General features: G+C 31.7%; 1 protein-coding gene across 2 annotated transcripts in view; it reads right to left on the bottom strand.

The window, feature by feature from the left end:
* Nucleotides 1-12,582, bottom strand: part of LOC149426471 (estradiol 17-beta-dehydrogenase 11-like) — a 126,926-nt gene that overhangs the window by 15,698 nt on the left and 98,646 nt on the right. For both annotated transcript variants that reach the window (XM_089631124.1, XM_089631116.1), the window contains exons 4-5: nt 8,111-8,235; nt 1,407-1,517 (exon numbers count right to left, since the gene is read on the bottom strand). In XM_089631124.1, coding sequence (XP_089487250.1) covers nt 1,407-1,517; nt 8,111-8,235 — 236 coding nt within the window. The remainder of the gene's footprint in view (nt 1-1,406; nt 1,518-8,110; nt 8,236-12,582) is intronic.

A 12,582-nucleotide genomic window follows, 5' to 3' on the forward strand; every position in this document is an offset into this window, starting at 1 on the left:
TCCTTTTTATCAACGGTAAAAAATAATAATTTATTCTAATTGACAAACAACTTTGTTGAATTAACGTCTTTAAGCCAATAAGTGATTCACAAGATATTTGGGACTTTGGACTCGAACTTGAGGAACGGCTGTGCGGATTTTTTCATAAAATAAACTTCTATTTGGATTTTAGACCAAAATACCCAACCGAACTAAATAATTATATTACAAAAATATTTAATACGAATATGTGCTACTTTATTTATTCGTATTTTAAATTATGAAATTGAAAAAATCATTTTTTAATGATTTTATCGGCAACCTTGGAATTTTTATGTAAAGCAATTTTGTGTTTTGTTTTTATAAAACATCGTTATAAAAGTTTATTTTTGGGCAGAAATTTTAGGTTCCAAAAATTAGTGTTACAATATAAAACGGTTACTACTTTCAACAACCGACCGCAAAGAGATTGCGCAGGTAGGTATTTATTCTTCTGATTTATTAGGAACTACAGTAGTTACTAAAAACATTTTACTTGAGTGTATTGAGTTTCTCAATTTATCTTCAGTAAGCGATCAATTCCAAATCATAAATACAAAAACAATTTTTTTTTGTTTAAAAAATAAAAAAATAATATTGTTACCTACTTTATCACGTAGCATTTATTATAACCTTTTTTTCGTTTATTATTACTGTGGCGTGGGTTATTTTTTGTTACACTGATCAAAACACATCCCTAGAACACCCTTAAAAATAAGCGCATAATTAGCAGTCTGAAATTTCTCTTCTCTCAAGCAATAAGATATTTTATTGCAATTTGTAAATCTTTAATTAGTTACGCGTCTGTATGTTTCTGCACTTTGTTCACTTTGTTCTTCTAAACTACTCAACCGATTTTGAAAGGATTTTCACTATCATTTAGAAAATTTATTCTGGAAGGTTTATATATATGAAACATACAAATTATATTTCTAAAAAGTAGAGAAAATTTAGCAACGCCGGGTACATGTTAGCTAGTCTAATATACGAAGGAGAGTCTGATATAAGAAGAGTCTCAAGGCGGCATGATTGCAGTTTTATTTCGAGGTTAATAAGATTTTGTACACTTGACCCAAAACAAGGTCATTGTCTACATGAGATTTCTAAAAAACCATTCACATCCCTTTTTTCGAACCCTGAAAGCAGATTTCGAGATCTTGATGAAATTTTGCACAATGGTTGTACACCTGATTTCGAAAAACTTTGCGCAATGTTGGGAACTTCAGCAATTTTTTTTAATTAAATGTATTATTTTATCTACAAGGACAACTTCGATCTTATTTCAAACATTGATGTTTGAATTATTATTTTTCGAAGATATCTTATGCTACGATAGGAAAAAATAAATAGTATATATTTATAAAAATAGGATCAAAGGAAACACTTACCCAGAAATGTGCTAATATGTTTACATCAAAGGTCCTCTGAATGAGATGGTCAGGTGTCTTTAATAATGTGGTCCCGGATACCAAACCGGCGTTATTGATCAATAACGTCACCTGAAAACAAACAAAAGTATTATTTTTAATTTGCAATAATTAAAAGGTTTTTAAAAACATCCATTATAAATTCGATTTTGTTTTTTTTTTTAATGAATAAATAAATAGATTATATTATTTTGGTGGCACTCACGTACGCACACGCGCATACACTCGCATTTCTCTAAAATGACATGACATTATGAAAATTTACAGCTGTTAATGTACGAAATAAATCTCGGTACCCTCCAATAAGGATTTGGCTTAATTTGGCTTAGCGCGGTTCACCCATTTTAGTCAGTCCATGGGGAGGAAGGTTCAATCCTCAGTCATTTGTTTTAAATACATCTTTAAAAATAGAAGTACAAAATTGAATAAATTGTATGTTCTAACAATTTTATTTACTTTCATTTTATTTGCCTTATGACCCCCGCAGAGTAACTGTTTTACCCCCGCAGGGGGAACCGCTGATCTAGGTCAATAATTTATGAAGTCTGTATAAATCGCATTGACAGTTATATGAAAAATTGAGAAGTTTAATTTTATTGCAAATGTTTCAAAGAGAGACCCATTTTAATCTGTCAGTTTAGTATTTTAACCGCTGATCTGGGTCAATAATTTATGAAGTCTGCATAAACCAGATTTAAGATAGTTATATGAAAAAAATTAACAAGTTTAATTTTGATATAAATTATTCAAAGAGAGACCCATTTAATTTCCATCAGTTTAGTATTTTACTTTTGTGCATTTGTTTATAATTCTAAGATATTTTAATATGAAATAAGTAATGTTAACAGTTAGGCACTAGAACCGTACTGACTAATAACGAAAAATATGATTAAATTAAAACTAAAACAGGTTAATCTCCTATTTGGTCAGCCAAAGATCACTGTAATATGTAATGTTTTTAAAAAAAAATAATAAATAATTAAAAAAAATTGTTTCAAAATACTTTTTTTTTGCTGTATAATTTAACAAAACCTAAAAATGTATGCAACGAGATGCGTTGATCATACGCAATACTTTTGGAGGTTCATTCATGATAATCTAAGAAAAAAACGAAATAGTTAAAAAAAAATTCTTGTAACCAAAATGGTTTAATGAAGTGTAATCGTAGCTTTACTATTGTTCTGATAACATTTGAGAGGCGTTAGGAACAAGCCTAGTGACAGCGGTTTTTCATTGGAGTCATGATAAATAAATAAATATAAATACAAAATCAATGTCATTTATTTTCAATAGAACAATAGACCGCTGACCGAGCGTGGAGAAATAATAATAAAGGTGTCTTTATACGAACGCTTTTTAAATTTATCATAACTTTTTTATTTGGGCACGAATGAAAAAAAAAACAATAAATTTTAATGGATAATACACGGCGTATATTATACCGAAATATGGCAAAAGATTATTATTATTATTGAAGAAGGTTTTTTAAACTATTCATTTTGGAAATCGACATTGGGAATAAACAAAACAAAAAATTGCAATAATCGGCAATCCTGAATGGAGACAGGTGTCATAAAAATAATTTATTGTTCTGTTAACTCTAAACTTAAGGTGACTCTCTAATGTGTTTTCCTATCAAATTATTAATATTTAACCATCGTAATATGTATAAAACGGCGAAACTGTAAAAATTAAGTGGATTTGTCTGATCTTCTGGTAATTATGAATTATTTATTCGAATTAATTTCCAGTCATCACCGAGTACGTGTTTTAATGGCTAACCATGATTTTAAGTCATTAAAACCGGTGAAAAGATGATCTGTAATATGTACATTGCTTTTGTAAACATTTTAATTAGTAATCAACTTTCTAGTTAAAATTACTTACCTTAAAAATCCCTTTAAATATTTCATACTTAATTATATTTAAATAACGTGCTTGCGTTCTGCTTGGGGAGTTAATTAAAAATATTCATTGATTCAAATTTACAAGCTATGTACAAGTACTGACGGCGTACAGTTCGGCTTTCACAAATATATATACATATTTTATGATGGCGTCGGTTGCACATTGGTTTAGAAGTTGTCCGTGTCATGAAGATTCTAAAATAGGATAACACTCGTAATTTTTTTAGAAACAAAGATTATTATTGATTAAGAAATAATACTTATAAATCTAAACAAGACACAGAAAAATAAAAAAAAAGTTAACGGTCTCAACTGGGAGTCGAACCTGGGATCTCTGTCTTACCGGGACAATGCCTCTAACCACTCAGTCATAGGGATGTATTTATTTTATGTCATTTTTGTCGATCTCATATTTCAAATTCGAAACAATATTATCTTTCAACTATTTTTTTTTAAATGTGGCTTATTTGCGGCTATTGTTATTGCTATCCAAGCGGTTTAGTAAATGTGGCTTATTTGCGGTTGTTTTTATTTCTATCCATGCGGCTTAGTAAATGTGGCTTATTTGCGGCTCTTGTTATTTCTATCCGTGCGGTTTAGTAAATGTGGCTTATTTGCGGTTGTTTTTATTGCTATCTATGCGGCTTAATAAATGTGACTTATTTGCGGCTCTTGTAAATATCCGTGCGGTTTAGTAAATGTGGCTTATTTGCGGCTGTTTTTAACACGAAAAAACGTTATATATAATGTTAATTACCTTGACATACGTAGACATATGAATATATACGTATAATACAATAATACCAAGAATAGCACATGTGATGACTTCGGTATTTTAATATAGTGTAGTTAAATATTTGCCACCGAACAAAGGCTTGATTTTGTGAATATTTTGTCTTAAAGGTTTTTCCTTAAAACTTTCAAGGAAAACTTCACACATAGCCATATTTTAATTTAACGAAAAATAGCATAATGGAAACATTTTTTATTACTTTACCAGCGATTAAAAAAAATGTTTTCATCAATCTTTTATCACATTTGACTTTTATTGTATTTCCTACAAGGGTATTCCTTAACTACCGATAAAAATTGAAAAGCTGAAGGCGAAATAATGTTTTGTGACATTTTATTTCGAAGCATTTAAATAAAGTTAAGATCGATGTGAGATAATGAAGCAAAAAGCAAATGAGAGAATTATTAATACATTAATCCCACTATTATTTAGTAAAAGGCATCGACGAAACGTTTACAGGTCTTTCAAGGATTTCACTTATTATTTATTTCATTATTTTACTACCGGAATTCGATGAATTATAATCACTAACAAACTAATTCACCGATCCCAAAAAACATAATTATTCCGTCTTTTTAAAATACCTGGCCGAGAAACAACATAATTTTTTTAATGTTACTCTAAAATTATTTTGATCATAAATTTGTGTGTTCTAATGTAAAATCTTATTTTCACATAAAATATTTATTTTACTACTAACAAACTTTCATATTTATTTTTGTTTAATATTTAAAACTTAATCGATTTGACAAATTTCTGTTGATTTTTCCTTATAAATAAATTTGCGTGGATGAGAGATTAGGGAATTTTACGAAATTTTTTCCTGTTGATAAAAAATAATGTCTCGTCTTATTTCCATAAATCTGAAATATCTTGTTTGTTTTAAATTCCTTTGACATCACCTTATTCTTTATTATATGAATACATTTATACATACATAGTAGTATCAAATAACATTTTGCATAAAATTCCAATTTTGGAGGCGGGCATGAAAACCATTTATTGTATAATGAACACCTCTGCCATAGTAAACCCCAAGTGGTTCGCTACTTTTGGTGACTTAGCAGGGGTGTCCGAGTTCATTGGGTGAGGTTTATCCGGGTCTTGGCGGCGAATGCATCTGTTCATCAACTGATGAGACTGGTTGAGGGAGACCTTTTAACCTCTCCAACAGTACTCTTTCGGAACAACGCCTTGCTAACCGCAGTGGAAGCACTGACCCCAGATTCCAACTCATCCATCGTACCTTTTTTCCTTCCCATACCTACTTATAGCATCCCAAAAGATGAAATAGGCCCCGAGGGGAATTATTTTGCTGATTACCTCCGGCTCGTGACTTTTGGTTATAAAATAGTGCTAATATTACAAAAATGGCATTATAGCTAGACATTGTTGTAGCTGAAAACGATTTTTAATTTTTTACGAAAATAGTTATTTTTTATGAAAATTTTCAAGAAATCCTTGCGGCGCACAGCCAATTTAAAATTCCCTGAAAATCTTCATACAAAAATCGAATTTTCAAATAGTAAATAAGACATCGTTTTTAGTGAAAACAACATCAATAATGACATTTTGTAATATTAGTACTCTAGTACACCAAAAGTAACGAGTCGCCACTTATTTTGATCATAATCTGGTGTGGAGAAGAGGTAAAAAAATATTTATGAATTCACCTTATCCCTGCTATCGTTAAATAATACAATACAAAATAACCTTCAATACTAACTACTAATGACTGGCAAGAATGTTACTCGGGATAATGTCTAGAAGTTAATTGGAGTCACGTTTCCAATTGATTAAACTATTATCTACGTATGAAACTATTCGCTGTTATATAGGGCAATCGCCATTTAAAGATTTCTAAGAATAGCACAAACAAATAAAACCTTGAACATTCCAGAGGTGTGTACATGAACAATAGATTTATCTAGATATTGAGATCATGTTAATGACATCAACGCATGGTCAGAAACGAAACTCGCAATTTAACAACATTGTTATTTTATGATGGATCATAGCGAACTCGACAGAGAAATTTAAATGAATGATTAATATCATGAATGGTTATATTCTTGAAAGGTAATGCTTCTTATAATTTATGATCTTCTATTCATAGCGAGGAACGGATATTGTTAGAACTTATTACTGTATCGGGTCAGGATATTATATTATTGATTTTCTAATAGGTACTTAAGCAACTCTCTAATTGAGGCGAAGAACTACGTAGTAATGCAAAAAATAAGTATTTAATATGCTTTAATTTAATGCTGCAAGTGGAACACATTTTGGCCGTTGAAATAATCGAGTGTTTTTTTTAAAGAAAGGTAAACATTCCCGGGTTACGAATAACCTGACAATATTTTAAAATCTCCTACTACCACCACAGGAAACGGAAAATGTTGCTTGTGTTGTGATGGAGGACTTAGCCAGCCGAGGAATTGAACAAACAACGCCTGGGTGGGACCCAAACGCGATGTCAACTCGGCCACCTACCGGTCTTTTTACATGCTCAGAAAGAGATAAAGTATCAGGCTAATAAAAATTGTTTAAAGTTTGAAATCTCCTACTACCTTATTGTATACTGTAGAAAATTTAGTTCCTTAGAAAATGATTTTAAAATATTTAAATATTTGTGTTTGAACGTCCACAAAATAAAATTAAAGACACTTTTTGGCGACGTTTTTTTCTTCCATAAATCAAAACAGCCTGCTGGTATAAAGCGGGAATTTAAACCTTATCGCCATCTTCATAAGGATTGTCATTGTAAGCGGCCCGATTCAAAATATTCCACCACGTAGTACATCGCCCTAATGGGATTGTTTACAATATGTCTAACTCCCGCTTTTAAAATGTCGTAAGTGAAAATGTGAAAAATTGGAATAAAATATATAATTATTTTTATCACCTATAGACTTTCATTATTTTCAGATACATTTTTGTCGTCACTTGAAATCTACTAAATCGCCGTGGTGCACATTGCATAGTTGTGTATAGCTTAGTAGATAAGACTTACAGAAACATATAAATAATTTTGTACACCTATCCACAGTAAAATTCAAAATTTCTTAGCCGATTTTCTCAGTTCGAGATTTATTTTGGTTAACGTATATACAGGGTTTTCCAATAAGAGGTGTTATTTTGAACAGCCCGCTATTTCGGTAGATGTTACTTTTGAAGCTGTTATTTTTTAATATTTGACAAGTAGAAACTACGTTATTAATAAAAATGCAATGATACACGCTTCAACAATGCATTGAAATTATTAAAATTCACTTGAGTGAATCAAATGTAAATCATCTTGGGTGATGAGGCCCATTTCCACCTCGGTGGCTTCGTCAACAAGCAAAATTGTCACATCTGGGGCTCGGAAAACCCAAGAGTTATTATTAAAAAGCCTCTCTATCTTCAACGTGTGACTTTTTGGTGCGGTTAATGGTCCGACGGAGTCATTGGACCTTACTTTTTCGAAAATGAGGCTGGAGCAACAGTTACGGTGAATGGATTGCGCTATCGAGAGATGATTAATATTTTTTATGGCCGAAATTAGATAGTATTGATCTAGACAACGTTTACTTTCAACGTGCCACACAAGCAAAGAAACCATTGATCTTTTACGATTGAATATCAAAATAACACCTCTTATTGGAAAACCCTGTAGTTGTGGAAATGTGAAGGATACCTACAGATTATAAGCAAGTTATACCGGTTATAAGCTGTTAGGATATGTGATATGGGTTTAATCTTTCCCTATCTAAGTCTTCAATCATTGCATAAGCTACATTTTTTACATATAATTATGATGGCAGGAGAAATTAAAACTCGTTCGGTGAGATAGTATCCACTAAAGACAAAAACCCCTACATCGATTTCCGCTGTGATACTAACTTACTAGCTAATAATAATTAGATTAATTTTGTTTGCAAAGGGATGTTATAGAGACAGATAAATAGTGATTGTTGACTCACTCTTCCAAAGTCCGCCTTGACTAGGGCGGCCGCCCTGTAGACATCCTCACGATTGGCGAGGTCCACGATGTATCCCTTGCAGGTGCCGCCCATGCTGGTCACGAGCTTTACGGTTTCATCAAGACCTGGAACAAACCAAACAATTTCTCATAAATACGTCACTTTTTATAACTTATTTAACCTGATAATAAAACCTGTAAGGTGAAAAATTTTAGGGAAAGTACATATAACATCGTAGCGGTTAAAACATTTAACTAATTAACAAGTCATATTTTTATGTCAACCAACAACACAAAAGTGATGATCTAATAGAAGTGTGATCTACACCAATATAAAATAAAAATTAAACCTTTTGAATTTTTGTCCAAACTGGTCAATAAATTTGATTATATGCTTATTGAAGAAAGAAACTCGATTTAAAAAATTTATATTTTATAAAATTCACAAATAGTCTGATGGAGGAATTGACCTTAGATCTGTCACTCGGACACGCCCACAATACACTGCTATCGATTTAAAGATTCTGTTGCTAAGCCCAATTAATAATATTTAGCAAAATTCCTGATTTTGAACTCCGTTCTATTATTTAAAAAAGACAAATTTTCAAAACAGTAGTAGTTCATATGTGTTTTTTAAAAATTAATCTCAAGAAAATTTTTATAGTGCATACATTTTTTGTGTTATTTTATCCGCCATGCTAGGGATGTAAGGATGAAGACCCCTGTGTTATGGCGGATTAAGTTTGCAGATTGAATTTTTCATAATATAATTAAATTATACAATACATATACACCACTTGGAAGGTGTAGACTGTATCATATATCTAGGTGTAAAGATTGATATTTTTTTAAGATGGAACGACCATATCGATATGTTAACAAAGAACATCAGGAGACATTTATTATTAAAGAACTTCACATGTTGGATAAGATAAATTAAAAACTGTCTATTTAGTCTAATCTCGACTTTCTTATAACATACTATGCTGGGGATCATGTCTAAAGTCCAATGTTGAACCATTTCAACAGTGAATACACTAACATTTGGAAAATTTTAAAATAAAATCAAATTATAAGATCAAATAGGTACTTGTAGAAAGACATAATAATGTAGAACATTATTAAATTGGTGCTTAAAATCTTCCACACTAAATGTCTAAAGTCCAATGTTCAACATTGGACTTTAGACATTTAGTACATTTTTACTAAAAAATTGATCATTAAAGTTATGTACAAAAAAACTGTTATCCATCTAACCTACTTGATATATATACTTAAGAAGGAATGTAATGTTATGTGTATAAAACAGCTTTACATCACAATATTAAATTTGCTGAAAGAACACAACAAACGTGTGCAAATAGAATTAGCTCTACATATTAGGTATGTAAAATTTTATAACTAAATAAAATATACAAACTGAAACAAACACTTAGTTTTAAACCACTTTAATTTCGAGTTATATTAGTCGACCGGTTTCGATTGGACTCAATCTTCATCAGGACAATAAAATATAATACTAAATTATAATACAGAGTAAGGTATAAGGTAAACATAAAAGAAAGAGAAAGTATGTAGTAGAGGGAGAGAACATCAGAGACTGGTTGGTGGAGGGGATGGGGAAGGGATAGGGGGAGGGGTTGGGGGAGGACCAAAGGAAGGGTGGGGGTTATGGGTTAGGTTGGAGCAAGGAAACAACTTTAAAATCGGATTTTTTTTTTAATCGGAAAATTTTTACGACCGCGTACAAAATCTTTCGTCAATCCAGTTTCTCCCACAGGAGATGGCCCTCCTGTCGAAAGGTTTAAAATATAACCTCAACTACACCGAACGCAACTATAGTGATGCCATCGAAAATGTTGCAGTGGATGTGGAAACGGCGTTACATAAAGCTCCACGAAAATTCCAGTATCAAAGTGCAGAAGTGCTAAAAGACCTTATCCCCAAAAATATCCCCTCATTCAATCCAGAAACCCTCCATGCCAGGACCATTCGAAACAAGCTAAATACCGAAAACTTAATATTAACAAAGGCCGATAAAGGCAACACGGTAATAATTATGCCCAGAAGTGAATATAACTCAAAAATTGGCAATTTTCTTAACAATAAGGATTTTGAAATATTACGTTCAGACCCCACTAATAAATACCAACAACATGTAAAGAATGCTTTGAAAGACTGTAAAAACCCAGTATTCATAGATTTGTCATATGACAAAGTTAAATTACTCACTAAAAACCCTAAAATCCCCAGGTTATATGGGTTCTTAAAAATCCACAAAAGTGACTCACCAATTCGCCCAGTAGTTGCCTGCTGTAATGCCCCAAATTTTAAATTAGCCTCTCTTGTTACTAATGTGTTTAATAATTCCAATGTGTTTTCCCCTAATTATACAATTAAAAATTCCATAGAATTAGTGAATCATTTGAAAGACTTAGTTCTCCCATCTAACTCTAAACTCATTTCATTTGATGTTATAAACTTATTTCCGAATATCCCTGTGTCTGAATGTAAAACTTTAGTATCTAACTTACTTAATAATTCCCATTTATCTAACGACCTCTCTAATGATCTCTCTCGCCTTTTTAATTTGTGCTTAAATCAAAATTATTTTAAATTCAATGATGTGGTGTACCAACAAAAAGATGGCCTTGCAATGGGATCGCCCACCAGCCCGGTATTAGCTGACATATTCATGGATAATATTGAAAACAAAATATTTGAATCTAAATCCCCTTTGTTAAAAAATGTTCTTTTGTGGAAACGGTATGTCGACGATATAATTTGTATTTGGACGGGCTCAGACCGTCAACTCAACTCCTTCCTATCACTCCTTAATTCCTTCCACTCAAAAATCCAGTTCACACTAGAGATAGGCGTAAACTCCAACTTAAATTTTCTAGATCTCTCTTTAACCATTATTAACAACAAAATTAGCTTCAACATTTATAGAAAACCTACATTTACCGACACTATAATACATAATACCTCCAACCACCCTATGTCACACAAACACTCCTCTTTCCACAGCATGATTCACCGGCTTGTTACTATCCCCTTATCTAATAATAATTTTTCTAATGAACTACTTACAATTAAACAAATAGCCATCAACAACGGATATGACTCCGGTCTAATTGATAAAATCCTCTCAAAAAAACTTCGCCGAATCACAACAAATAAATTCCTATATAATGCCCTCCCAACTATTAATAATAATAATGCTCCCACCCAATGGCGTAGAATTTTGTATATAAGTAAATTGTCTTCCCTTTGCATATCTAAACTTCCTTCAGAAATAAGGCCGGCCTTCTATACTAACAATAATTTAGCAAAAATTTTAATTAATTCTAAAGACAAAGAGGATCAATTAAGCCACTCTGGCATCTATAGACTAAATTGCAACGATTGCCCAGCAACCTATATAGGAAAAACCGCGCGAAATATAAATATTAGAGTTAAAGAACATATCAGGTGCTTAACACACACAGGCTTCTCAGAATTTGCTGAACATTTAATCAATACTAACCACACATTTAATAAAAATACGGGAGTCCAAATAATTCATAAAAATAAAATAGGAATACGCCTGAATAACTTAGAAGCTTTGGAAATCTCTAAATCAACGAAAAATAATTCCCAAATTTTAAATAAACAGATAGAATTAACCAACAGCCCGATTTTAAAGTTGTTTCCTTGCTCCAACCTAACCCATAACCCCCACCCTTCCTTTGGTCCTCCCCCAACCCCTCCCCCTATCCCTTCCCCATCCCCTCCACCAACCAGTCTCTGATGTTCTCTCCCTCTACTACATACTTTCTCTTTCTTTTATGTTTACCTTATACCTTACTCTGTATTATAATTTAGTATTATATTTTATTGTCCTGATGAAGATTGAGTCCAATCGAAACCGGTCGACTAATATAACTCGAAATTAAAGTGGTTTAAAACTAAGTGTTTGTTTCATTTTGTATAATGTCAAGCCACAAAGTGTTTGCTTTCTTCGATAATTAAATAAAATATACATTAAAAAAAAGATTTAAGGGTCCATATAGTTATTTATGTTTTGAAAGTATGGAGTTGGGTTTCGGTTTTTAAGTAAGGTGGAGGTTGAAGTTTATTGGAGCAAGGTAGATGAATTGTCGTCGAGTTGATGTAGTATAAAGTTTAATTACTTTGTAAAGTCGGTTGGTTATATTTCTGGTGATGTGATTTTATTATAAGAGTTTGTTTTATTGTATTTTTACAAAAAATGTGTTTTGTGCATAAATTTTAGATGGATTTGACGTATATTTAAGACATTGTACTCAATGAAGAGTCGAATGGAGGAATATCTTGTCAGTCGTTTGTTCATAATAAGTATTACTTTTTTTTGTTATTTTTTTAGAGGATCAATAATAGTTTGAGTACAGCCACCCCAAATGATGATGCAGCATGCTAATAGGGATTGGCAGAGAACATAGTATACTGATT

This window comes from Hesperophylax consimilis, chromosome 1, assembly GCF_061612785.1.
Source record: "Hesperophylax consimilis isolate HC1 chromosome 1, BYU_Hcon_1.0, whole genome shotgun sequence".
Lineage (NCBI taxonomy): Eukaryota > Metazoa > Arthropoda > Insecta > Trichoptera > Limnephilidae > Hesperophylax > Hesperophylax consimilis.